The sequence below is a fragment of the Vitis riparia genome, chromosome 11, assembly GCF_004353265.1.
Source record: "Vitis riparia cultivar Riparia Gloire de Montpellier isolate 1030 chromosome 11, EGFV_Vit.rip_1.0, whole genome shotgun sequence".
Taxonomy (NCBI): Eukaryota; Viridiplantae; Streptophyta; class Magnoliopsida; order Vitales; family Vitaceae; genus Vitis; species Vitis riparia.
The window spans coordinates 848,552-874,998 of NC_048441.1; the positions used below are offsets into that span (position 1 = coordinate 848,552).

Genomic DNA, 26,447 nt, shown 5'->3' on the forward strand with positions numbered 1-26,447 from the left:
TTCCTAAAATCTTCAAATATATGTTAACAATTTCCTATACAAATTAATTATTCACATAGAGACATACAACAATTACATCACCATTATAATTTGACTTTATGTATAATGTGTTCTTAAAAGGAATAATTTTGAAGTCTATGTTATAATAAATAAACATAAATAGTGTGTACCAAGCACATGATACTTACTTTAACCTATACAAAGGATTTTTGAGTTTATAAATTTATTTTTCTTGTCATTCCTTAATATATCATGGTGGTTGTTCAACAAAAATCTATTCTTCAAGTACATCATTAAGAAAAAATCATTTTACATCCATTTGGTGAATTTTTTACTTTTCTTGTGTTACAATTGTAATTATCATGTGAATGGTGTTTGGTCTAGTAATTGGTGCAAAAAATTCAAAATAATCAATATGTGACTTATGTTTATATCCTTTTGCAACCAATCTTGTCTTAAATCGATTAACTTTACCATCAGGTTTATATGTTGTCTTATAAACTCATTTAACACCCATTTCTTTTTTACTGGAAAAGTGCTTAGTTCCCTTATGTTGTTATTCTCTATCAATTGAATTTCTTCATTCATTACTTGAATCCATTTTTCATCATTTGCTACTTCTTCATACAAAATCAAATCACAATTTGGAAATAGACAAAAGTTAACTAAACCTTCATTGGTAATTTTGATATCTATCATGACTTCATAATCTTTTAGATGTATAAACATAATATGGGAACGTTTTGAGATCGAGTCCTTGTGATTTAGACTCATGCCCTATTTCTGTTTGCATAGGATAACTTTTAATTAGAGAATATATGCTTGAAATATAAATATTTGTTAAAGAATCCTCTTGATAGTCATTGTCTTTCACATAGTCTTTTTCAATGAAAACATTTTTTTTTTCTCATTTGTATTTTAGTCCATTGGTACATTAGGTTATGTAATTTAAGTTAACAATGTAGTTCCATTCATTTTAGCATAGAACTTTTCTAGATTATATATCTTACTTTTCATTGAAGACTCAAGATTATTGCGTGATCAACCGGGATGACATGAGAAAGTATAAAAATGTCTAAGAAAGGTTAATAGAATTTATATAAGGTTTATAGTGAACTAAAGGTTTTTTAAATTGAGCAAAAATATTTTTAAAAGCTTTTAAAGACACTCAAGCACTCGTGGGAAAATTCTAATTTTGCACAATTGGATTAATTTTACATTTGTAATTGGATTTATTTTACAATGTATTTAAATTTATTTTGAAAATATTTATTTTACAATTATAATTGAATTTATTTTGGAAATTCTAATTTGAGTCCATTAGGTATTTGTATCCTATAAATACCTTACCCAAAAAGGTTTTTGATTTGATGCAAACATTTTGGAAAACCTAGTTTGTCTTCTCATTCCTAAAGCTCTCAAAGAAGGTTATCGTATTTCTATTGGGCTGTGAAGGAGATCTATATCCCATATTGATATGAGATCCATTGGGAGCACATGAGGTGTTGCTTCATGAATGTAGGAATGTCGTATAGATACCGGAGAGTGAGTCTTAAGGTAGTGTATGTCAAGTAAAATTGCGTACTACATTATCATATAGTGGATTGTAGATTTGAGGTCTTTGACCTCATGGTCTTTTTTTATTTCCTCATATTGTGTGGAGGGTTTCCATGTAAAAAAATCATTTGTCTTTATGTGCTGGTTGGTTTTTAATCTTTTTTATTTTTTAGAGAATGTGGTTATAATTGAAAGATGTTTTTTGAGAGTTTCATCATTGTAACTCTTCTTGTTTTTTATTTATTAGTAAATTCTTGAATGCTGGTATACTTGATGGATGTAAGACTCATATTGATTGTCAACCTACATTAAAAATCTGATCTTTTTTCTTTATTTTTTTTACTTGTGTGTGCATGGTTTGGTTAATGGTCTCGGGTTTAGAAGAATTCCAATGATAGAAATTTGGTAATACATTTAGAAGCGGAAACATTAGTCTAATTATTTGAAACTTACATGAATTTCTATTTTAATTTGAGTTGGTGAAGGGCATCCTTGTTTTCACCTATTAAAGCTAAAACTGTGGCCGCAATGTGCTTCGAGGTCAGCCCAGCCTCCTCAATCTGCTCCCTCTGTGATCCATGATCGATGTATCTATCGGGTAGCATCATAGCCCTCCACTGCACCAATAAGGACGACATTAAAAATATTAATTAAGGTGTTGTTTGGATATACCCCTTTTCTATTTAAAAAAAATATAAAATGGTAATAGTTGCAGACCTTAAGAGTTCCATCCAGCAATCCATTCAAGGCCAAGAAATGGGAGACGTGAGAGCCAAAACCTCCAATGGATCCTTCTTCAACAGTGAGGAGGACCTCATGCTCTCGAGCCAGCTGCCTGATCAAATCTCCATCAAGAGGCTTGCAGAATCGTGCATCGACCACTGTTGCTGATATGCCGAACCTTTGAAGTAGATGTGATGCTGCCACACAGCTTTGTACAATTGTGCCATAGCCCAGTATAGCCACCCTGGTTCCCTCCTCCAGCACCCTTCCCTTACCAACCTACATTCAATTCGTTTTAAAAGATATTCCCATACAAATGTTTATTTAGGCTAAAGTCATGGTAATTACCTCTAAAGGTGTCCCTTTGTTGAAGGGACGGATAATAGAACCAATGCCGTTTCCTCTAGGGTACCTAAAGCAACTGGGTCTGTCGTCAATGGCTGCAGCTGTGGCCACCATGTTCATGAGCTCGCGTTCACACGAAGGGGCCATGACCACCATGTTAGGTAAACAAGCCATGAAAGTAGTGTCAAAGGCCCCGCAATGGGTCGGACCATCCGCACCAACAAGGCCAGCCCTGTCCATTGCAAATCTCACTGGAAGCTTTTGAAGATCCACATCATGAACTACCTGATCAAAAGCTCTTTGCAGAAAAGAAGAATAAATAGCACAAAAAGGCTTGAGGCCTTCAGTAGCTAGACCAGCAGCAAAGGTGACAGCATGTTGCTCTGCAATCCCAACATCAAAGCATCTATTGGGGAAGCGTTTCTGGAATAGATTAAGTCCAGTGCCTCCCCCCATTGCAGCATGGATTGCTACAATCTTGTCATCTCTTTCTGCTTCTGCAATCAAAGACTCTGCAAAGTATTGGGTGTATGAGAGTGTGCTCGATTTCGACTTCAACTGTTTTCCTGAATGGGGATCGAATTTAACGACGCCTACAGATAGAAGATGAAGTGTTAAGCCAAATGATAACATGTCTAAATAATAACGAGGAAGTATAGCAGAAGTTTTCAAGACACTTCACCATGCATCTTATCAGGGGCAGCTTCAGCAGGAGCATATCCTTTTCCTTTCTCAGTAACAATATGGATTAGAACAGCTCCCTGCCCAGGAATGGCCTTAACCACCTTCAATATATGGACAAGTTCTTCCATATTATGGCCATCCACTGGACCAATATAGTGCAATCCAAGCTCTTCAAAGAAGCAGGCTCCTAACCCATTGATCATCCCTCTCAGGTACAAGTCTACTTTGGCAGCAATTTCATGGGCCTGGCCTCCAACTCGCTCGGTGATGGCCTATTTTATGAATATATAAATGGAGATGATCAATAAAATTCATGAATGTTTAGTAAATAAAGAATAAGCTAATGATCATAGGTTTACCTTTGCGGTTTGATGGAGCTGCTGAAATTTTCTACTGGATTGAAGCCTCTTTAGGGCTTTGCTTAGAGCTCCAACGGGAGGAGCAGGGCCGTCAACGGTGGCAGTGGGCAGAGAGACTTGATTGTTGTCATTGAGGATGATGATAAGGTTTGAATCGAGATAACCTGCATTGTTCATTGCCTCATATGCCTGTCCTGCTGTCATGGCTCCATCCCCGATCACCGCAATCACATGGTTGTTCTTCCTTAACAAGTCTCTACCAACTGCCATCCCTGAAAGGCATTGAAAGAGAAAGAAAACAAATTGCATGATATGATTAATTAGTCCGTGCCATGTACATATTTTTAAATCTTGTTATTTGTACCATAGTCTCATTCATTTGTAATCTCATTCACTGTCTTAGATTTCAGCACACATGTTGAACAGTTTAGATTTCTATTCTGTAGGTATCATGCTACGGTACCATAACATTTTCCTCTATATATAGGGACTGATAAATCTACAAGGTTTATGCTTAGACTTGTTGTCTGATTAAATTCTGAATTTTTCAAGTGATATGAATGTATTCTTGCCAAGTGGTGAACTTGGTAAGAGAGATAAGAGCAAAGGTCCATGGCTAAGACTTGATGATAAAAAGGTCCGTACCTAAGCCAGCTGAAATGCTGGTAGAGCTATGGCCAGCTCCAAAGGCATCATGCACACTCTCGTCCCTCTTGGGGAAGCCAGCAAGCCCACTAGTCTGTCGAATGGTATGCATTCTTGATCTCCTGGCAGTCAATATCTTATGCGGATATGCCTGCAACAGAAGAAATTCACTCAAGCAAATGATTTCTATGCTTTAAAAACATGTTTACAATTGAAAATATTTTTTTGAGAATTTGTTCTAATAACCGGATGATTTTTACATATAAATTTTGAGTCGCTTTTAGGTATACTACGATTGGACACATGGAAAATAGACCGAAATTTTTTGCATTATACATAAGTGCATAATTCTACAAGGAGAATGAATCAAGGAAACCATTTTTCATATTTGAGTCTATAAAACAAAATTTATTTTTCCTGAGAATTAGTTCTTGGAAATATCACAAATTAAAAGCAGATGCTGTAAAAATATACGAATTAAAATTCCAAGATCACCTGATGTCCAACATCCCAAATGATCTTATCATCTGGGGTGTTGAAGACATGATGAAGGGCAACTGTGAGCTCAGCCACTCCTAGGCTTGCACTGAGATGCCCACCAGTCTTTGAGACTACATAAATCAGCTCTTCCCGGAGTTCATCAGCCAACATCTCCAGTTCCTAAAAGTAAGAATTCAAATTTTGTAAATGAGGAAACTTGGAAAATATATGAAGTATAGCTTGAACAAACATCAATGTAATCTTGATTATATAGTTTACCTCAATGGAGAGATTCTTCATATGCTTTGGGTGGTTGATGGTATCTAAGATGGAAGTAGAAGGCTTTTCTCCAGAGAAATTGAGGGCCCTTTTGACCTTCAGTTTCTCTTGCTTTTGCTGACCACTACTCATGGCTCCAGGATTATTTTTGTCTTCATCTGCATTATGGTCTTGGGCACTTGCTACTACATTCAGCTGAAGATTTCAAGAAGAAAAAAAGGATAGAAGAATGCACATTAGATCTTGTGAACAATTCAGATTGTACGTGTTTTGAGGTAAAAGAAATATCTGAAATCTTATTTGGATTCATGTTTCTTCTCATTTTTAATGCCATTTGTTCAATCAAGAGATAGTATAAAAAAAGGGATGGAAAATATATTTTATCCCATTTCTAACCGATAATAAGGATAGGATAAGTGATTAAATATATTATCTATTTTTTTTCTTCAATATAAGATATATATATATATCTGATGTATAAAAAATATATATATTTTTCATGCATTTTTAATTTTTTATATTACTTATTTTGAAAAATAATTTTTTTGTTAAAAATTTAAATTTGTAGTTAAAAATAAAAACTAAGAAAAATAGTTATGAAATATATTGTAATATATATATATATATATATATATATATATAATTCATAGTATTATTTAGTATATAATTTTCTTTTATAAATTGACTAATACAATATAAATTTTTTATTTATAAATTGTAAATATTTTAATCATAAATATTATAAATAAATAAATAAATATTAAATATTAAATTATTTAATAATTTCTAACTATCATTAAATGTAGGAGAAATTTCATAATTTTTTAATAGTAAATATTGGAATATAATATAGTTTTTATTTTAAACAAATATCATAATATTGAAAAATAATATATTATTTTTTTATTCATTTTATAAATTAAATATAAGTATGACATAATATATCTTAATAGATATTTAAGGCCTTAGGATATCCCATTGAATGATTTATTAGGATACATGTATCATGTCAACCAAATTATAGGCTTGAAGTGTTTCCTTTGATGGAAATTAGCCCACAATTCAATAAATTTGTCGTAAAAACTCAAAGGGAAAACATATAGTATGTGTATTTACTATAAATTTAGTATAAATGAAATAAATTAAAGTTCAAATATGCAAGGCATATAAAGAGAAGATAAAGATTCTCTAATACAAATGTTTCTATATATCGGTGAAACGCATAAATATGTGGTACATATAAAATAAGAATCTAGATACACAATTATAAAATATAAAAAAAAGTGTTAATACAAATATTTCTATATATCGATAAAATGCAATAATATGCAATGTGTTTAATAAAAGATCTTAGATATGCAATCATAAAATAAAAGAAAGAAACCATGAATACAGATATTTCTATATATTAGTGAAATGTACGAATATGTTGTACATCCGATATAAGATCCTAAATATACAATTATAAAATTAAAAAAAAAAAAAGCTGGAGTACGAAAAACTTGCATCTTCCAACACAAGAATAAAATATCATTTTCAATGGTTTTATTTATTTATTAATAATAGGGATTAGTTTTTTCGAAATCCACTTAATTATATATATATATATATATATATATTACAAAATCCTAAATGTGTAAAGAATAGAATGAAGGAAAGAAAATGAGAGCTCGTGAAAGAAATTAACCTTCCACTTCTTGCAATGGAGAGAAGTTGACAACCTCGAAAGAGAAGACCCATCTTGAGAATGAAGCATGGGGGAGAAATTCCCTTTGAGAACACCACAAGAAGCCATTTTCTCCACTAAAAGGAAAAACCCTAATTGAAAGGAAGAGACTGTAAACAAAATTTGAAGAAGAAGAAGATTAATGGAGTGGCTTTTATAGAGAACTGGCACAAGCACTAAAAGAAATAAAGATATAGAGGAAAAGAATACTCTAAATATTGGATTATGAAAATCAATTTTGGACGGAAAGAAAAGTAATTTTTTTTCCATATTTATTTTGGGTGAAGCCAAGAAGATACCATAGTAATAATGAAGGGAGGAAAATAAACAAATTAAAGGACCATTGATTTCCAAAAATTGTTGAAAATTTTGAAATAATTTTAATTTCTGCCAGTTGTATGAGTACAATATTAAGGCTCTAATTTTAATTATTGTTAGAAGAAATTTTTGGAATTTATTGTTGAAAACAAATTGGCTCATTAATGATAATTAAAAACTCAAAAATTAGAGGAAAAAAATATTAAAAAAGAAAAGGAATGGCTATCATTTTTGCAAATATATACTACAAAAGACCTCATCTTAACCATTAATTTCCCTTCAATTAATTAGATATATGTATTGACAAACATATTAATTTTGCCAATTAAAATATTAAATTTTGATGAATTAAATATATCAAAGTACAATTGTATTAACTATTAAGGACCAACTTTTATAACTTATTTGTCACTTTTCTAAAATATTTGGCTAATTACCAAATTAATTTTTTTCCTTTTTTTTTAAGGTGAATTGCTCTGGAAAAACATTTAGTTTTTCACAAATCCATTCGGATATTCTTTGTATTTTTTTTTTTTTTAGGGAAAAAGTACATTGATATTTTACTCTTTTAGACAAATCCAATAAAGAGTACAAATCTGAATAAGCATATTACAAAATCCATTTTTATGTAAGATTTATTTAAAATACCTATTTTACTCTATGGAGTATGTAAATAATAAAAATTCCAATTTAATCATAAGATTGGATTAACATGTCATCCATTCTAATAAACATATCATGCACCAACAGCAAGAAAAAAAAAATCTATTTATAGATATTTATCTTTTTAAAATTTCATTTATACAAACCCCTTTATTTATTTATTTGTTTCTTTTCAATTTTTTTTTTGTTTTTGTTTTGTTTTATTTTTTTTATGGAATAGTATTTTTAAGCTATATATTCATTATGCAAAATTCTAATTCATACTATTAATTGGGATAGAGGTGAGAGCATGGATGAAAATATTGCGATATATCGTGTATTGGAACTTATAGAAACAATATTATATGGAGAAATATTGATTAGACGATATATCGAGAAAAATCACTGATATTTCGGGTCATTTTCGGCTTGGTCAAAGCGCGGCTCGAGCGATCAACGCACTCACCCAGTAGGTGGACAACCACTGGGGCAAGTTTTCCCCTTGTTAAATATAACACACTAAAATAAAAGTCATTATATAAACAATATTTTAAAAGAATATTTTAAAGAAAAAATTTATTATAATTATTTTATAATTAAATAAAAAATCTTATTTAATTGATTGCAAAAAATATACAATTATTATGATAATTTCTTCATAGTGATTTTAATATCATGATTAATTAAGTATTAAATATATATATATATATATATATATATATATATATATATATATATATATATATATATATATATATATATATATCATAATTTATTTTATATCATTTAATATAATTGAATTAAATGGATCAAAATTTTAATATTAAATATATTTTAAAATTAAACATATTATAACTAAATATCATAATATTATTATAAAATAATATTTGATGTAATTTAAAAATAAATGTACACATATAAAATTCATATTTTGTTATTAACATATAGGATATTGTTATCAAATATGATAGATTATATCATACATTTATCAAATAATTCAACAAAATAACTTTAAAATGTTTATTATATTTATAATTACATTTCTATGAGATTATATATATATATATATATTTATTTATTTATTTATTTATATTTCCGTTGATATATTTATGATATATTCATAAAATTGAAATACCAATATATATGTGATTACCGATATTTTTATCATTGGGTGAGAAGGGACTGAATAGGTCCATGATTCCTAGAATTAATTCAAATTTAATTAATTGATCCAAATCCAATCTAAACAACAATCAAAATTAAGAAAATAACTGATTATAAAGGATACACATATAAATTCCTTCGAATAATTGGGGGAAAAACTAGGGGTGGTAGTGTTGCAAAAATCTTCATTAGATCTAAAGATTATTATATTATACCAAGCAATGATTCCCAATTCAATCTTGGTAAAAATTTTCCTTCACTTTAAACTTCCATTGCCTTTGACTTTGCTCAATGAAAATCCAAACTCATGTATCAAAGGTATGAGTATTTTTGTTTTCAAAAACACAATTATTTTGAATGGAGTTCTAGGTTTTGAAATATGAATAGTATGAGAGTTAAAATTTCTATTCTAGATCAACTATATGTTGCCCCCAATGAAAAATTGTGTTTTGGGATGTATTTATCTACTCAATACTTAAATGAATTGATTGAAGAAAGGTTCCACAAAAGTTTCAAATTAAAAATTTTCTATGTTTGAGGGTTTTTAATATTTTAGATACCTATCTTAAGAGAAATTACAAAAGTCTAAGCGGGCATGTGGATGTATTCTCTTAAGAGAAGTATATTCTCTTCTACATAGAGTTAACGTTCTTTTCCCCAAATACAACGATATTCTAAAATCAAATTATTAAAGAAAATTTAATTTCACGAACCAAGTATTCACTCTTGCTTAATAATAATAATGGAACTCCTACTTCACGTTTAACTCAGAGTTCTATTTCCAATATATAATTGCTCAATTTATTTAATATATTAAAATTAGTAAAAGAAAAAAAAAAAGAGAAGGTGGTTATGCTAACTCCAACTCCATATTCTCCTAAAAAAAAATCACCCACTCAGTGTCCACAACAATTTTTAAAAAAGAATAATAATAAAATTGTGATAAAAATATATAAAATTAAAATTAACATAAATATAATAATTGTAAATTTTAATATAAATATAAAAAATCCCCACATAAATTAAATTTAATATACTGAAATTGAGCAAAATTATTTTATAATAGGTGTTGGTGTCTTTCAGATTTGAACTTACACTAACTTTTTATCTAAAAAAACACAATGACCTAAATTTTGAATTGGGTTCTTCAATTCATATTTCCTTTTATTACATGCAGAGTAAGAGTCATTGACTTGATTCTATCCGGTTTTGCACTTTTTTTTATCATGCACGTGTCTTATTTCATAAATGTTTTTAGGGATTAGCATAACTTCCCATGGTAGCTATCACACTACTATACCCACAAAGGTGAGTTCTTCAAGGATGATTTGCAATCAAGATCTTGCAAAAGTCTTGCCTTGATTTATTCAGAGCTATGCTTTTCCTAAAACATTATCACAAGAATAAGCACAATTATCATTTAATTCACCTTTCAAAAATATTGTTTTTACATCTGATGTACTTCTAATTTATAAATTGAAGCTATTGCAATTAACACTCTAATAGTTGTGACTCTAGTTACATGTAAGACAAATGTCAAAGAAATCTACTCCTTCCTTTTGTTTAAGTCTAGCATTAAATGTTTCTATAATTACATTTGTTCTTAACTTTTTTTCTAAAAGATGAGTTAAAAACAAAATCATAGTATTGTTAGTAATAGAATTCATTTAACTATTTATTGCTTTTTGCCAAAATGAAGCATTCGAGAAATTCATTGTTTCATTATATGTCTTAGATCATCTTCAACTAAGTACATGAAAAAGTTAGCACCAAAATTCTTTTCAATTCTTCCTCTTTTACTTCTTAGATAATAATTTTCTTTATTTTAAGTTTAAATTTGAAATAGTTTCTACAAGAGGGTTAGAGTTTGAGTCTTCTACTAATTTGGGTAATTTATTTTTCATTGGGAAAATATGTTAAAAAATGTAGCATCACGCGAATCTAAAATATATAGAATTAACTGGGATTTTAAGAATTTAAGAATTTATCACCAAAAATCCATAAGTCACGCTATTTAAAAAATATCCAACAAATATGGAGCCTATAGTTTTTTAACTTAATTTTCTCTTTTTATTTATTTGAATATGTTTACTTTACCTAGACACCCCACACTTTTAAATATTTTAGATTGGGCATATGATTTTTTCAAATTTCATGTAGTGTTTTTTTGAACTTTTATAAAGAACTCGAATGTGACAAACAAAATAAAAGACTTCATCCTATGAATTATTTGATAATCCTAAAATAGTCAACATAATATTTACCATATCTAACAAGATTCTATTTTTCCTCTTTACAAATCCATTAGATTGTGAGGAATAGGGTGTAGTTATTTAATGAATTATCCCATGTTGATGACAAAAATTAGTCATCTCTTTTGATATATATTCACTCCTCTACATGATATTAAAATTTTAATTTTACTTTCTAATTGATTTTCTATCAATTTTTTTTTATATTTTGAATTTGTCGTGTATTTCATTCTTAGAGTTAATAAGGTAAATTCACCCCTTCTATATGACCTTAAAATTTTAATTTTATTTTCTAATTGATTTTCTATCAAAGTTCTATATATTTTGAGTTTTGAGTCAATCAGATAATTAAAGATAACAATATTACCTCCATGGGTAATAATATTGTTCAAATCACATATATTACTATGAATTAAATGTAATAATTTTCTTTCAACATACTTAAACAGTTTTCTAGCTTGTACACAAACTTCATATTTTGTCTTAACTTTTATTTCAAGTTTATGCAAATTAAACCACTTTAAAGGTGTACTTATATGGATATGGTTGCTTATGCACTTAGTGTGGTAGAAAGTAGTGAACATAAGGAACCTTATACTTATAAGGAAGTCTTCACTAGTAGAGAGTTTACACCATTGATTGTTACTACGAAAGAAAAGATTGAATATCTTCAAAAGACCCATACTTAACAACTAGTTGAGAAGCCTAAGGATCAAAAGATTATTGATTGCAAATGCATCTTTAGAAGAAAGGAAGGAATTATGAGGGTAAAGGATATTAAGTTTAAACTTCAAAGCACATTTGGTGGCAAGGAATTACACACAAAAAGTTGGTGTGAACACTTTAATGAAGTGTTTTCTTCGGTTATGAAGCATAGCTCAATTAGTGTAATATTACTTACCATGATCACTTTAATTGATTTAAAATTAGAGCAACTTAATGTCAATACTGCTTTTTTACATGGTGAATTGAAAGAACAAATTTATATACATTAATTTGAGGGATTCATTATTTTAGGAAAGGAGGACCATATTTGTTTAGTGAAGAAATCTCATTATGGTTTGAAGTAATCTCCTAGATGATATTATAAAAGATTTGATACTTTTACGATTAGTAGATGACTATTATAAAAGTGAATATAAAAATTATATTTATCACAAGGAACTATTTGATGACTCGCTTATTTATTGTTATACGTTGATGACATTTGCCCGTAAGAATATGTCTAATATCAACATCAACTTTAGGGAGAGTTTGTAATGAAACGCCTTGGAGTTACAAAAAATAATAGGTACAAAGATTCATAGAACTTAGAAGGATTTGTTCCTATATATATATATATATCCATGTGACCCCATCGAAGTTAATTTGGAGCTTAGTATCCATTGGGGTCTTGAAAAGAATGAGTAGAAGGCAAGAGAAACGCTAACTAGGAATAGCTTCTATGAAAGCATTTCTGTTTCCAATTCCTGATTACCAGGTACAGTGGAAGTATGTGGTCATATAAGAAGAGGTGCCTCCAGCCCCACCCACTTGTCTTTCTCTACTTCATCATCAGTCATGTTCTGAACTTTGGCGTTACAATTCTTCTCCACTGTTAATTAAGTTTTCCAAAACCGAAACTGATCACAAGTTTCCACGTTAAGATTCTATTTGTTTGTAGTCATGATCTGCCTTGGTCTTTTCTCTCTTGCTGAATGAAATATAATTAATATTGCTCCAACCTGGGTTGGCTTTCTTTCTTATAAATCCCTTATATATCACAAGCACCCTCCACTGAATTTTAACTACAAATTCAGAGACTGGTTCAAGCATTAATCCAAAGGAAAAAAGTGAGTTAAATGTTCAGAAGATCAACTGCTGTAAATTAATCAATTGTCGGAAGAGCAGTGGACTTGTGTGAGTGATTAAAAAAGAGAAAAAGGAAGAAAGAAAGAGAGGATAAGATTGAAAGTTCTAGAGTGTAGGACAAAAGTTTCTTTAATTTGAACCAAAGTTGAGATGAGGCCAAAAAGTTCTTTTGCCCTATATAGTTCCCAAATTAGAAATCATGATGTTAACTTGGCTTATTGGCTTTGGAAGTTACTGGTATTTTTTTTGCAGTGAACTGATATAATATCAATTTGAAAGTTGAATTCTACATGGCTAGCAATGGCCAAAAGTGGTTTGGCTGAAGGATTCATCACTGCACTTCCTCACTTTCTTAGCAATATCTGGTGTTATACAAGGCCAACTGTTTCTCCTCCTGCTATCCAGCTGTTTATTAAATTTGTATCTTCCATCACCGACACCGCCTTTACCTCATCATAAATGCAGCAAATGAGCCCATTGTTATTCTTCACAACTCAAGCTTACCACCTGATCACATCGATGGCTTCTTTTTCTTCCACAGTGCTGCTGTTTCTGATCTCTCTTATGGCGGCCTCTTTCATAGCTGTTTCTGCAGGTACCCTTTATGAAGATATTGACATCAAATGGGGAGATGACCGCGCCAAGATACTCAACAATGGACAGCTTCTTACTCTTTCCCTTGATAGAACCTGTGGCGCAGGGTTCCAGTCCAAGAATGAGTACCTATTCGGAAAGATAGAGATGCAGCTCAAGCTTGTTCCTGGCAATTCTGCTGGCACGGTCACCGCCTTCTACGTACGTTCCCGATTCTTAACTCATTCTGTGAATGAACTTATTGAAGCTATTATATGTACAATTACTTGAAAAAACCATCGCCATCATGTTGTGTTGCAGTTATCTTCACCAGGGCCAACCCGTGATGAGATAGACTTTGAGTTCCTGGGGAACCTCAGCGGGGATCCTTACACAGTCCACACTAATGTATATACTCAAGGGAAGGGTGAAAGAGAGCAGCAGTTTCACCTCTGGTTCGACCCAACTGCTGATTTCCACACCTATTCCTTTACCTGGAATCCCAAACACATAATGTAATAACTACTAATTCGTCATCACTTCAATTTGGGTTGCTTTTTTCTGGCTGCTTAAGCTTGTTTGTTGGCTTTCTGGCTGCTTTTCCAGCTTTTCCGTTGATGACACCCCTATCAGAGAGTTCAAGAACCTTGAGTCAATTGGAGTCCAGTACCCGAAAAACCAGGCGATGAGCTTATACTCTAGTCTCTGGGATGCTGAAGACTGGGCGACTAGAGGCGGGCTTGTCAAGACAGACTGGTCGCAAGCTCCCTTCACTGCTTCCTATAGGAACTTCAACGCCAATGGCTGCATTTGGTCTGCTGGGAAATCCTCTTGCAGCTCAGTTTCTTCCTCTTTGATCTTGGCTGATAACTCATGGCTGGCCCCAGAGCTTGATGCCAGGAGCCAAGAAAAGCTCATGTGGGTGCAGAGGAACTACATGATTTACAACTATTGCACCGACACAAAGCGATTCCCAGGAGGTTTCCCTGCAGAATGCCATGCCACCAGCAATTCCTAGAGCAAACACTGTGATCATATATTCAGCTGTTTAATTAGTATTAGACTATCAGTTTTGTTTTCACCAATAAAAACAAAGTGAACCTTCTCTGGTATATATATAAAGAAGGGAAAATGCAGCTTTGCATTCTGAAAAGCCATGAATTTGCTAACATTTTGGCCCTGATCTCGCAAACAATTAGAAGTAATTATTAGGTATGACTGAATTTTATGTCTCAGAACTCTATTTTAAATATGTTTTTATTAAAGATAAAAGATAATTATAATATTTTAAAATTTTTAAATTTAATAAAAATTGATTCCTCCCTTCATATTTGATAATGAATGAGTTCTTTTGAGATACATCATGTCAGGGAGTGCATAAGGTTTATGGTTGAGATTTCTATCTAATTGATAAATGTTACTTTTCAGTGTTTGAGAAACTCCGCCCAACAGGGCCTTAAGTGTCAATATACGAGTCAAGCTTGATCTCATCACCAACCAGTTGGTCCAGATAGGCCCGGTATGGGCATGGGAGGGCCTGACCGTGATCCACTTTGGACAAGAAAGTGGGCTTGACCCCTTCTCATAGTAGGTGGCCAACCATCCTGGGTTAGGCGTAACCAACCCACTTTGTTTGGTCCTTATCATTCCAGCCCATTGGGATGGGTCTTGTGAAAATTTGGTGACAGGACTCATGGGTTCATGGCCCACTTGTGTAAAGAAACCCACTTCACTTCAGCGTGGTCATTCCTGTCCCAAGGGATTGGGTCTTGCATAAGCTGGGTGATAGAGCCATGGGCTCATGACTCAGTTCGGTCATTAATGATGTCAAATCAGCGAGACTTTCCGGTCTGGTTGCCCGAACCCCTTAGTCTAATTAAGCTAATTAAGTTTCCATTAAGAGAACTCAACCAAACCTTGACTCGGGTATTAAAAATATTGTTGAAATTGAGTGATGTGGCCCACCCAGTTACACTCCTGATAATATTTGTCTATGTTTCTCATTTTCAGTGAATATATCCTGGATAGACCTACTCTTATTTATATATGTAATAAAGCTTGTTGCTGGCCCATGTAAGTGGCTTGGCAATTAAGAAATATATAAAGGTAGAGAGAGGCAGGTGAACAATTGTATTGACCATTCCAAAACCGCGTCTAGTGAAGAATGAATCTATGAATTCACTTTCGATATGATGAGGCGGCACCAAACCCAACTTATGTGATTATTATGGGAACAGTCTGTGTGTGGCTTTGCCATACCCAGCTGTTCTCAACTCAACCATTTCAATATCAATTGTCACAAGGAACCTTCCACACCCTTCTTCTTCACGCAGCACACCTTCATTTGCTCTATATATATATATGCTACCACGTTGAGGTGACCATCATCAACTTCAGTGCTTTGAAAAATTCTAGCTTCCACTCAGCCTACTCCCACCCATATCAATGGCTTCCTCTTCAATACTTGTGTTGATGTTGTCTATGTTAGTTGTTGCCTCTGCAGGCAACTTCAACCAGGACTTTGACATCACATGGGGTGATGGCAGGGCCAAGATACTCAACAATGGACAGCTTCTCACCCTCTCCCTTGACAAGGCCTCTGGCTCTGGCTTCCAGTCCAGGAATGAATATCTGTTTGGGAAGATTGACATGCAGCTGAAGCTTGTGCCTGGTAACTCTGCGGGCACTGTCACTGCCTACTATGTAAGCCTCCTCTTTACCATGTGTTTTTCCATCAAATTCTTTCTTGGCTTCATCTTCTTCTGAGTCACAAATCACCATCCTGGTTTGTGTGATTGCAGTTGTCTTCACAAGGGTCTGCCCATGATGAAATCGACTTTGAATTCCTGGGGAACCTCAGTGGTGATCCATATATCCTCCACACTAATGTGTTCAGCCAAGGCAAGGGAAATAGAGAGCAGCAGTTCTACCTCTGGTTCGACCCAACTGCTGACTTCCACACCTATTCCATCCTCTGGAATCCCCAGCTGATTATGTAAGTAGTACAGTAATTAGTCCCAAAACTGCAACCTGGGTTATGCTTTTTGGGTTTTTAAATTGACTTGATCATCTGGGGTATTTCTGTTTCAGTTTCTCTGTGGATGGCACCCCCATCAGACAGTTCAAGAACTTGGAGTCCAAAGGTGTTGCATACCCAAAGAACCAGCCCATGAGGATATACTCCAGTCTCTGGAATGCTGATGACTGGGCAACAAGAGGCGGGCTTGTGAAGACAGACTGGAGCCAAGCACCATTCACTGCCTCCTACAGGAACTTCAATGCTAATGCTTGTGTGTGGTCTTCTGGATCATCTTCTTGCAGCAAAAATTCCAGTTCTACTACCTCCAACGCTTGGCTCTACCAGGAGCTGGACTCTTCAAGCCAAGAGAAGCTCAAGTGGGTGCAGAAGAACTACATGATTTACAATTACTGCACAGACACAAAGCGTTTCCCACAGGGCCTTCCTCCTGAATGCACTGCCACAAACAACTCCTAGAAAGAGCACAGCCCATGTTGCCATTCACACCCATTATTTCGTTCTACTTCCCTGTAAATTTTGAACTATTTTTGTTAAGAAAAGCATGAAATCAATCCTACAGTATAATAATTATTACTTTGTCAATGAATGATATTAAAAGCTTTTCTGTCACAACATAGAACAAGGAAAACGTTGCGCTGGATTGACTCTGTTTACGTGTTCGAAAACACTTTCGGGTTGTTTTTGAACAGCAAAATATGGACGGAAATTCAAATATAACCACCATTGGATTTAGATTTAGAGTATGTTTTGTATTTATTTTAAGAAAAGTTTTTAGTTTTTTTAATATTTTAAAATTTTAAATTTTTAAACATTAAAATTACGAAAAATATTTTTAAGAATTACTATCAAAAAATAGATTTACGACATTTTCTATTTAAAGTATTTCTACTTGAAATATTTCTTTTGGAAGAATTAGAGATTCATCTATCAAGATCTTCTATAAAAAATATTATAAATAATCTTTTAACTTTTTAAAAGTATTATCTAAATTTTATTAAATATCATACGTTTTTTTCAAAAACAGTTTTCATATTAAAAGTGTTTTTAAAAAATAATATAGTTATACAAATTCTTCAAACTACGACATACTTGTATATGATATGAAAGTTTTGAAAGTATATATTCTCTATATTTTTAATTATTGCTAATGACATTATATAATAAATAATCAAAAACATTTTAAATTTATGCCCGAAAAATATCCTACTTGTATGCATATTTTCTAAGTTGGAAAATCGCCTTTCGTACCAAAAAAAACAAAACATTTGCATCCCAATTTAGAATTCAAACAAAACATGCCTTTCAAGGACAGCTTCTAATAGAATAGGTCATCAAGAATTAATTGGAGGAGAAGAAGAGAACTTGAAATGGTCCAACGTCCAATGCAAGCTTAAGCACGGTGTCTGGTCCTCATCCTCATTCAGATAGGAACAGAAGAAAAAAGGCAAAGATAAGCTTCCAACTCTTTGAAATTTGACACATTCAATGTAATTTTTCTTTGACACAGAAAAATGTGCCGTCATTTGGAATAAATTCTTTATTTTATGATATGAAAATTCCAAATGAAGTCTGCAAAAATTTGGTGATCCATGGGCCGAAGATGGATTAACAAGGCCCTCAATGGGCCTATCCCCGGGTGGCCAGCCCAGTCCAACAGTTGGCCCAGGCTCTTCTTTGTCCAAAAGTGTGGAAACATTTATTTTTCTTAAAAAGAGAACAAGAGGAAAAGGAAAAAGGAACAAGGAATGAAGCTGGCATTCAGGAATGCAGGTGCCTTGTCCAATAAATCTCAAAAGGTGAGTAACCAAATTCTTCATATCAATTACTTTTCTATCATAGTTTCTATGGAAACAAACACATCATTCAGAACTTGAGGATAGCAGGCAAAAAATATATAGGGATTTCAAAAAGATTAAATTGGGGATTCCAAGGATAACAAGAAATTATAATTTGTAAAAAAATTTCTCAATCCTAAAACTAAAATCAAATGAAAAACTTGTGGCTTGAAAGGTTAGGAGGGTCTTGGTTAAAGACTAGCAGAAGGCCAACAACATAGGCAATGAATTGAATTTGAGAGAGAGGGAACCAAAGTTATCATTCTGTTTATATTCAAAGTTTCTACATGCAAACTCATGATATTAGCTGTATATGGAATTTTTGTTGGTCATCTTTCATATCAAGCAAACACCTTTTGCATACCATTTCTGTATCAGTCTCATTAATTTAGACAGGCATAAAAAAAGAATATGGTTGAAGTAGAAAAAACACAAGCAGGACACGAGGAAAGTGATTATCTGTGAATAAGATAACCAAGATATGAAAAAAGTGATTAGAATGTGAATACAATCAGTCTGATCTATGAGCATCCTGATTTACAATCAGCCTAATCTATGAGCAACTTTCCTGATCTATGAGCATCCTGATTTATAATCAAACTATAATTGGGGTATAAATAATATGATATCTCTTTTAGCAATCTAGAATTTCCGGCTTCATATACGTCTATTGAAAAACAGTTTTTACAAATATTTTTTTTACTCTTTAAAGTAAGAACAATGAGATTTTATTTTATTTTTTGTGTGTTTTAAGAAACAGTGGAGGAAAATATTTTAAAGGCTTTTGTATTGGACATAAAAGCAAGATATCTTCACTAAAATACTGTTTCAACATAGAAGTGTACAGTTTGAAAATAATGACAACTGTTTTTAAAAACCGTTGACTAAACAATCTCTTGAGAACTGTTTTGAAAAAACATTAACATTGCCAAATGGGGCATATATTTCTTTCTTGTAGGTTAGTGTAATGCAACTGATCATCACATTGTTGTTTGGTTGACAAAGTAAGAGGATGGCATTTTTGTAAAGGCATGCTTGCCTGATACATATCAAATTTGTTGAGAAAGCAGCCCTATAAAACTTGGTAACTGATGGGAAGGTGGAAGAAGCAATGCTGCAGAAGTGTGTGAATGGTGTTTTATTCTATAACTGAGCAGAAAATCAGGCAGTTCAATGCGTGACTGCACTGCCAGAACCTATGTGTTCATCAAAATGGAATGATCAGCACTCCTCATGAATGATGGAATCACTGCTCTTTTCCAAAACTTTGTATATCTTCACCCTCTATATAAGTTCTAGCTCATAGAGCTCAATCAAATGTCGATTCAATGGCTGCTTTCTGTTCTTTTAGACGCGGTTTAGCAGGCCTGCAAGTGTCTTTAATCATCAGCTTCTTGGCTGCTGCCTCAGCAGGTAACTTCTACCAAGACTTTGATATCACTTGGGGGGATGGGCGTGCTAAGATACTCAACAATGGGGAGCTTCTTACTCTTTCTCTTGACAAGGCCTCTGGCTCGGGTTTTCAGTCCAAGAATGAGTATCTGTTTGGGAAGATCGATATGCAGATCAAGCTAGTCCCTGGAAACTCTGCTGGCACTGTGACTGCCTATTACGTAAGCCCTCCTCCCTTGTGTCCAGTTTTAATTTCTTGAAGGCTAGACGTGATATTTAGTACTCTATGTGTGAATGTGTGGATGGTTTCAGTTGTCTTCAAAAGAGTGGGAGACTCATGATGAAATAGACTTTGAATTCTTGGGGAACCTCAGTGGTGATCCTTACATTCTTCACACCAATGTGTATATCCAAGGCCAGGGAAAAAGAGAGAAGCAATTCTACCTCTGGTTCGACCCAACTGCTGATTTCCACAACTACTCCATCCTCTGGAATCCACAATGCGTGGTGTGAGTAGAAACCGGGATACTTTCAGCATTTTCGCTTTCCTTTTGCATGATCCAAATCGATCTAAATCAATGCACTGGCTTGTTTTCTGTCCATTTCAGCTTCTGGGTTGATGGCATCCCCATCAGGGAGTTCAAGAACTTGGAGTCAGCTGGTGTTCCCTTCCCAAAGAGCCAGCCCATGCGGATATACTCCAGTTTATGGAATGCAGATGACTGGGCAACAAGAGGAGGCCTTGTCAAGACTAACTGGAGCCAAGCTCCTTTCGTGGCTTCCTATAGGAGCTTCAATGCTGATGCTTGTGTATTGTATTCTGGAACATCTTCTTGCAGTTGGGACTCTCCTCCATGGCTCTCACAAGTGCTTGATTCCACAGACCAGCAGAAGATGAAATGGGTCGAGGACAACTACATGATTTACAACTACTGCACTGATGCAGAGCGGTTCTCCCAGGGCCTTCCTACAGAATGCATTGTAACTTAAAAGCCGACCCATGGTATTATTCTTTCCTTGTTCCTCATCTTAGTTTCCACTGAAAAACTCCACAAAAATCAGTGTTACAATGTATATATATATATAGACAATATATATAATAAAATATCAGAAATGAATACATTGTTGTGTGATGTTTGGCATTTTTCTTTCTTTTTTCTTGCTCTTAATTCAGTGCAAATAATAAGAAGCAAACTGCATTTTAAGCCATGAGAATCACCTGCCTTTTTCGGGCTGTAACTCGGCTTGTGCTATCAGTATTTGTTTGTTGTCTGATTGTTGCACTTGCAATTACCAACTGGCAGCGATGGTGGCTTGGACGGGTGCTATTTGTCTTTCTCTCCCCTGTTGGCATTTAGGATCTTGCACATTAGGACAAATGGTTGAGGGAAGCTGTGGTCCAGCACATTGTTACTGAAATGCCCTTTTGTGGTCTGGATCTTAAGCCAAAAGCTTTACTACAGTCAAAAGAAAATGATTGGAATTAAGTAATGATCAACATCAATTGATCACGACAAGCTTTTGTTAAGCTGTTAACAACTTAGATATACTGGAAAGGATTCCAAACCTGGTTGGGGGACACGGCAGAGGTTAAAAGCAATGATATTTGCTGATTACTTTTCTATTGTGATACCGTGTGATTGTGACGATTTCAAAAATATCAGAAGGAAGGCAGTTTTGGTTGTATTATGAGTACTGATGAAGGAGGCCCATTTGCAGATGGGGTTGCCACTGCCACCTGTATACAACTCATTTTTTGGCTCTCCAACTTTGAACCTTCCCAGCAGTAACCCCTCTCTCTCCACCATTAGTATAAATCTGAGCTGAGAGTGATCAATTTCAATTCACTGAAATCAAACTTCTCTTCAAACATCTCCTACCAACCATACAGCATATCCCTCAATGGCACCCATCTGTTCTTCTTCTTCAGCTGTTTCAACAGCCCTGCTAATGTCTGTAGTGGTGAGCTTCTTAATGGCTGCCTCAGCAGGTAACTTCTACCAAGACTTTGATATCACTTGGGGGGATGGGCGTGGTAAGATACTCAACAATGGAGAGCTTCTCACTCTTTCCCTTGACAAGCCCTCTGGATCTGGTTTCCAGTCCAAGAATGAGTATCTCTTTGGCAAGATTGATATGCAGCTCAAACTGGTCCCTGGAAATTCTGCTGGCACTGTCACAGCCTACTATGTAAGTTCCCCATTCATATTAGTTGTTGCCCATCATCCTCCATTTGATGATATGTTCTCCTGATTAGTATGTAGTTCTCATTCATGTATGTGTGTAATTGCAGTTATCTTCACAAGGGCCAACCCATGATGAAATCGACTTTGAATTCCTGGGGAACCTCAGTGGGGACCCCTATATCCTCCACACTAATGTGTTCAGCCAAGGCAAGGGAAATAGAGAGCAGCAGTTCTACCTGTGGTTCGACCCAGCTGCTGATTTCCACACCTATTCCATCCTCTGGAATCCCCAGCGCATTATGTAAGTACTATTATCCTAATCTCCAAAACTGCAATCTGGTTTATGTTTTTTGGGTTTTCGTATTGATTTTCTCATCTGGGGCATCTCTGTTTCAGCTTCTCTGTGGATGGCACCCCCATCAGAGAGTTCAAGAACTCTGAATCCTTAGGTGTCCCATACCCGAAGAACCAGCCCATGAGGATATACTCCAGTCTGTGGAATGCAGATGACTGGGCAACAAGAGGCGGGCTTGTGAAGACAGACTGGAGCCAAGCACCATTCACAGCCTCCTACAGGAACTTCAATGCCAATGCTTGCTTGTGGACCTCTGGATCATCTTCTTGCAGTTCAACCTCTCCATCTTCTACCTCCACCAATGGGGGATGGTACTCACAAGAGCTAGATTCCACAAGCCAAGAGAGAATGAAATGGGTGCAGAAGAATTACATGATCTACAATTACTGCGCAGACACAAAGAGATTCCCACAGGGCCTTCCTCCTGAATGCACTGCCACCATCATGTCCTAGAGGGAACAGAACCTAAGGCCATTCACTTCGTTGTTTGCCTCTATAATTTCAAAATTATATTCTTTAATTCTTTATCATTTTTGTTGCCATCAGAATTTCAGAAACACCGCATTGTTGACAATGTAATATATGAATACAACGAAGATTACTTTCTCAATGAATGGCATGTATATCATTATCTCAACCTCAATGTTGAACCCCACAAAGTAACGAAGAGAGTGAAATCACAATACTATTGTTTCTACGTTATATTTGGTTTAGGAAAATACCTCTTTTTCAACACCTGCCCTCCTTTCCCTACCGCAATTAGTAAACATTATGCTGTCACCGAAGATTTGGGTATTGTTTGGAAATTACTTTTTAAAATAGTTTTCTGTTTCCATGACAAAAAAAAGGAAAACATGTTTAACAACCGAACATTAAAAAAGATAGTTTTATATTTCTAAAAATAGGTTTCAAATAATATCTTTTAATTATTTCAATTGTTTTGGCTTATTTTCAAAAATTATTTAAAAAAATAATTATACAAATATAAATAATGATTAAAAATAAATTATTTTTAAAATATTGAAAAGTATAAAAAATATTTTAAATTCTCAAACAAATTTTTTTTCTTTATAGAAGAGTTTTGAAAATCTATCCTTAAAACTGTTTTTAAGAAAGGTTTTTCCAAAACATTTCCCAAAGTAATTGGTTTTGAATAATGCTTAAATTGTGCTGATTTGTGACCTGTTGGTTTGACTTGAACCATGTAAAAAGCTATTAGCAATTGTAACAATGTCACCGTCCACGAAAATAATGGCTCAAGAAATATCATAACCAGTTGGTTTAAGCCTTCAAGCACATGGCCCACCCCTTGATACATGAGTTTTAAAATTTAAACTCTAAGCCAAGTAGATGGCACATCACAATTAAAAATTAGTTGAGCAGAGGGCAGTGAGTAGTTCTTTTCAGGAAACCAAGTAGATGGTGGGTTTCATCGAAGCACAGACTTTTGGGCTGTTACTGGCTCCTACTATTATGACTTTATTTGTGGGCTTGGTGATTCTTTTTCGGATACAACTGGAGATGAAAAATAATAATGAGAGACACGGTTTCTAGGGTTTGATTCGCTTTTGTTTTTTTACTCAGTCGCGGTGGTGGCTTTAGTTATGAGCGATGAATGGTGCTTGGGAAATGGGAAAGTGGATCTGCACTTTTCTCTTTTAAATCCATGCAAAATCCGCGTGAAAATGAACTGGGTTTTGCTATTTGATGACAACTGTGGTCTTTACATGTTCAACCGTGTACAGCTGCTGACTGAACCTTCTTCTCTCCTTCCACTTTCACCCACGACACCTACTATAAAACCCCCACATACCCACGCCATTCTCTTCACTTCCACGCTCAAAACTACTTCCATTTCTCATCTCTAAATTCACATTCAATGGCTTCTCCTTCTACTTGGAATCTTTCACCGAAGTTGTTCTTGGTCTCTCTTCTGCTCGGTTCCTTTGTGGTTGCTTCTGTTGGTAACTTGTACCAGGATTTTGATATCACTTGGGGTGATGGCCGTGCCAAGATACTCAACAATGGAGAGCTTCTCACTCTCTCCCTTGACAAAACCTCTGGCTCTGGCTTCCAGTCCAAGAATGAGTATCTGTTTGGGAAGATTGATATGCAGCTGAAGCTTGTGCCTGGTAACTCAGCTGGCACTGTCACTGCCTACTATGTAAGCCTCCTCTTTACCAAGTGCTTTTCCATCAAATGCTTTCTTGGTTTCATCTTCTCCTGACTCACAAATCACCATTCTGGTTTGTGTAATTGCAGCTATCTTCACAAGGGCCAACCCATGATGAGATAGACTTCGAATTCTTGGGGAATCTCAGTGGCGATCCATACATTCTTCACACTAATGTGTTCAGCCAGGGCAAGGGCAACAGAGAGCAGCAATTCTACCTCTGGTTTGACCCAACTGCTGATTTCCACACCTATTCCATCCTTTGGAACCCCCAGCGGATTATGTAAGTAGTATAGTAATTAATCTCCAAAACTGAAATCTGGTTTATGTTTTTTTTTCTCTTTGGTTTCTTAATTGACTCAATCATCTGGGGTATCTCTGTTTCAGCTTCTCAGTGGACGGCACCCCCATCAGAGAGTTCAAGAACTCTGAGTCCATAGGTGTTTCATATCCCAAGAACCAGCCCATGAGGATATACTCCAGCCTCTGGAATGCTGATGACTGGGCAACAAGAGGTGGGCTGGTCAAGACAGACTGGAGCCAAGCCCCCTTCACTGCTTCCTATAGGAACTTCAATGCAGATGCTTGCATCTGGTCTTCTGGAGCATCTTCTTGCAGTTCAACTACTCCCTCTTCTACCTCCACCAGTGGTCAGTGGTACTCACAAGAGCTAGATTCCACAAGCCAAGAGAGAATGAAATGGGTGCAGAAGAATTACATGATCTACAATTACTGCACAGATACAAAGCGATTCCCACAAGGCCTTCCTCCTGAATGCACTGCCACCACCTTGTCTTAGAAGGAATGGAACCTAAGCCCATTCAATCAGATAGTTTGCTTTTGAAATTTTCTTCATTTCTATTCTTTCATTCTTTATCATTTTAGTTGCTATTACAACAGCAGAAATATTATATTGTTTACATTGTAATATATGACACAATACAAATAATAAAATATTCTTTACGAATGACAAAGAAAAGAAAATTGTTGAAAATAACTGAGGAGATGAACCATTGTCAATGTAACTTCTAGCCCTTTCTCTGTTTCTGCTTATTCTTTAACTTCTGACAGATACAGATTGGGCCTTACACCAAATTTAAAGAGTAAATAATCTTAATTTCTTTCCACTTCAATCACAAACAGCAAGAAACTTCAGTTAAGAGTCACCAAAACCATGTACTGAATCACACAAGAAGCTCCATGCATGATGAAAGCGGCAAACAAACAAATGAAAAATCACCAATGTTTCAAACCTAAATGAAACCTTCTCCCCCAAATCCATGATCCCTATAGTTAATTGGCCATAAAAGCAATCATTTCCCTCGCTGGCTTTTGAGTCTGATTCACTCTCTGATGAAAGACAGATTGAGTTATTAATTACTATTACAAGTGATATGATTCATGAATGCTAAGCCACCTGTGAATTTTGTAGTATGCTTTTTAAAACTTCAATAAGAACCCTGTTCTTGAAACCAAGAAAAATTATTACCTTAATGGATTGTTGATTTATTTATAAATGAATAATTTATTAATTTATTGATAAATAAATATTTATTAATTTATAAAAAAATATTATATTTGTATCATATGGTACTTGTACATAATGACTTATAAATCTAAAAACAATAGATATAATAAAAAGTTAAACATGGAAGCTTAAAAAGCTCTAAAATATAAAAGATGGTTGTTAATTATAAAAGATAGTAATATTTAAAAAAAAAAAAAAAAAGAGGTGGTGTCAAAACTTAAAGTGTATGTTTGATAATCTTTTTAAATATCATTTCTAATTTAAAAAGTATTTTTGAAAAAATTAAAATATTTTATAAAATTTAGAAAACACTTTTAGAAAATTAAAAAATCATTTTCAT

At 34.1% G+C, this 26,447-nt stretch overlaps 6 protein-coding genes across 7 annotated transcripts; 5 read left to right on the forward strand and 1 right to left on the reverse strand.

The window, feature by feature from the left end:
• Window positions 1–2,018: 2,018 nt before the first annotated feature.
• On the reverse strand, window positions 2,019–6,867 carry LOC117925629 (probable 1-deoxy-D-xylulose-5-phosphate synthase 2, chloroplastic). The gene is made up of 9 exons (XM_034844694.1): window positions 6,760–6,867; window positions 5,073–5,267; window positions 4,809–4,973; window positions 4,314–4,464; window positions 3,669–3,940; window positions 3,308–3,581; window positions 2,629–3,218; window positions 2,275–2,559; window positions 2,019–2,174 (listed from the first exon to the last, which is right to left on the reverse strand). Exons 1-9 carry the CDS (start codon window positions 6,865–6,867, stop codon window positions 2,019–2,021), a joined length of 2,196 nt encoding a protein of 731 aa, XP_034700585.1.
• A 6,469-nt stretch (window positions 6,868–13,336) lies between these two features.
• Window positions 13,337–14,720, forward strand: LOC117925493 (probable xyloglucan endotransglucosylase/hydrolase protein 23). Its single transcript, XM_034844511.1, has 3 exons — window positions 13,337–13,820; window positions 13,920–14,113; window positions 14,205–14,720. Exons 1-3 carry the CDS (start codon window positions 13,485–13,487, stop codon window positions 14,614–14,616), a joined length of 942 nt encoding a protein of 313 aa, XP_034700402.1. The 5' UTR covers window positions 13,337–13,484; the 3' UTR covers window positions 14,617–14,720.
• A 1,129-nt stretch (window positions 14,721–15,849) lies between these two features.
• LOC117925443 (probable xyloglucan endotransglucosylase/hydrolase protein 23) lies at window positions 15,850–17,247 on the forward strand. Its single transcript, XM_034844450.1, has 3 exons — window positions 15,850–16,301; window positions 16,400–16,593; window positions 16,689–17,247. Exons 1-3 carry the CDS (start codon window positions 16,044–16,046, stop codon window positions 17,092–17,094), a joined length of 858 nt encoding a protein of 285 aa, XP_034700341.1. The 5' UTR covers window positions 15,850–16,043; the 3' UTR covers window positions 17,095–17,247.
• A 2,539-nt stretch (window positions 17,248–19,786) lies between these two features.
• On the forward strand, window positions 19,787–21,274 carry LOC117925442 (probable xyloglucan endotransglucosylase/hydrolase protein 23). 2 transcript variants are annotated; one of them, XM_034844449.1, is made up of 4 exons: window positions 19,787–20,086; window positions 20,178–20,374; window positions 20,474–20,868; window positions 21,170–21,274. In XM_034844449.1, exons 1-3 carry the CDS (start codon window positions 19,802–19,804, stop codon window positions 20,853–20,855), a joined length of 864 nt encoding a protein of 287 aa, XP_034700340.1. In that variant the 5' UTR covers window positions 19,787–19,801; the 3' UTR covers window positions 20,856–20,868; window positions 21,170–21,274. The 2 variants fall into 2 exon arrangements, with proteins under 2 accessions (XP_034700340.1, XP_034700339.1); XM_034844448.1 differs by lacking the exon at window positions 21,170–21,274 and having other exon boundaries at window positions 20,474–20,998.
• A 398-nt stretch (window positions 21,275–21,672) lies between these two features.
• On the forward strand, window positions 21,673–23,105 carry LOC117925441 (probable xyloglucan endotransglucosylase/hydrolase protein 23). The gene is made up of 3 exons (XM_034844447.1): window positions 21,673–22,055; window positions 22,159–22,352; window positions 22,448–23,105. The coding sequence occupies exons 1-3, from the start codon at window positions 21,768–21,770 to the stop codon at window positions 22,857–22,859; spliced, it is 894 nt and encodes a 297-aa protein (XP_034700338.1). The 5' UTR covers window positions 21,673–21,767; the 3' UTR covers window positions 22,860–23,105.
• Window positions 23,106–24,198: 1,093 nt separating this feature from the next.
• LOC117925729 (probable xyloglucan endotransglucosylase/hydrolase protein 23) lies at window positions 24,199–25,458 on the forward strand. The gene is made up of 3 exons (XM_034844818.1): window positions 24,199–24,570; window positions 24,669–24,862; window positions 24,967–25,458. Exons 1-3 carry the CDS (start codon window positions 24,286–24,288, stop codon window positions 25,376–25,378), a joined length of 891 nt encoding a protein of 296 aa, XP_034700709.1. The 5' UTR covers window positions 24,199–24,285; the 3' UTR covers window positions 25,379–25,458.
• The last annotated feature ends 989 nt before the right edge of the window (window positions 25,459–26,447 follow it).

What these genes read in the sequence shown, in the direction of transcription:
- LOC117925629 (XM_034844694.1), bottom strand. Translation starts at nt 6,867, where the DNA reads ATGGCTTCTTGTGGTGTTCTCAAAGGGAATTTCTCCCCCATGCTTCAT. An exon ending in TTTGGGATGTTGGACATCAG is followed by an intron (nt 4,465 to 4,808) that starts GTGATCTTGGAA and finishes CTTCTGTTGCAG; the next exon opens with GCATATCCGCATAAGATATT. An exon ending in AGCTCCATCAAACCGCAAAG is followed by an intron (nt 3,582 to 3,668) that starts GTAAACCTATGA and finishes TTCATAAAATAG; the next exon opens with GCCATCACCGAGCGAGTTGG.
- LOC117925493 (XM_034844511.1), top strand. Translation starts at nt 13,485, where the DNA reads ATGCAGCAAATGAGCCCATTGTTATTCTTCACAACTCAAGCTTACCAC. An exon ending in GCACGGTCACCGCCTTCTAC is followed by an intron (nt 13,821 to 13,919) that starts GTACGTTCCCGA and finishes GTTGTGTTGCAG; the next exon opens with TTATCTTCACCAGGGCCAAC. An exon ending in TGGAATCCCAAACACATAAT is followed by an intron (nt 14,114 to 14,204) that starts GTAATAACTACT and finishes CTGCTTTTCCAG; the next exon opens with CTTTTCCGTTGATGACACCC.
- LOC117925443 (XM_034844450.1), top strand. Translation starts at nt 16,044, where the DNA reads ATGGCTTCCTCTTCAATACTTGTGTTGATGTTGTCTATGTTAGTTGTT. An exon ending in GCACTGTCACTGCCTACTAT is followed by an intron (nt 16,302 to 16,399) that starts GTAAGCCTCCTC and finishes GTGTGATTGCAG; the next exon opens with TTGTCTTCACAAGGGTCTGC. An exon ending in TGGAATCCCCAGCTGATTAT is followed by an intron (nt 16,594 to 16,688) that starts GTAAGTAGTACA and finishes TTTCTGTTTCAG; the next exon opens with TTTCTCTGTGGATGGCACCC.
- LOC117925442 (XM_034844449.1), top strand. Translation starts at nt 19,802, where the DNA reads ATGGCTGCTTTCTGTTCTTTTAGACGCGGTTTAGCAGGCCTGCAAGTG. An exon ending in GCACTGTGACTGCCTATTAC is followed by an intron (nt 20,087 to 20,177) that starts GTAAGCCCTCCT and finishes GGATGGTTTCAG; the next exon opens with TTGTCTTCAAAAGAGTGGGA. An exon ending in TGGAATCCACAATGCGTGGT is followed by an intron (nt 20,375 to 20,473) that starts GTGAGTAGAAAC and finishes TGTCCATTTCAG; the next exon opens with CTTCTGGGTTGATGGCATCC.
- LOC117925441 (XM_034844447.1), top strand. Translation starts at nt 21,768, where the DNA reads ATGGCACCCATCTGTTCTTCTTCTTCAGCTGTTTCAACAGCCCTGCTA. An exon ending in GCACTGTCACAGCCTACTAT is followed by an intron (nt 22,056 to 22,158) that starts GTAAGTTCCCCA and finishes GTGTAATTGCAG; the next exon opens with TTATCTTCACAAGGGCCAAC. An exon ending in TGGAATCCCCAGCGCATTAT is followed by an intron (nt 22,353 to 22,447) that starts GTAAGTACTATT and finishes TCTCTGTTTCAG; the next exon opens with CTTCTCTGTGGATGGCACCC.
- LOC117925729 (XM_034844818.1), top strand. Translation starts at nt 24,286, where the DNA reads ATGGCTTCTCCTTCTACTTGGAATCTTTCACCGAAGTTGTTCTTGGTC. An exon ending in GCACTGTCACTGCCTACTAT is followed by an intron (nt 24,571 to 24,668) that starts GTAAGCCTCCTC and finishes GTGTAATTGCAG; the next exon opens with CTATCTTCACAAGGGCCAAC. An exon ending in TGGAACCCCCAGCGGATTAT is followed by an intron (nt 24,863 to 24,966) that starts GTAAGTAGTATA and finishes TCTCTGTTTCAG; the next exon opens with CTTCTCAGTGGACGGCACCC.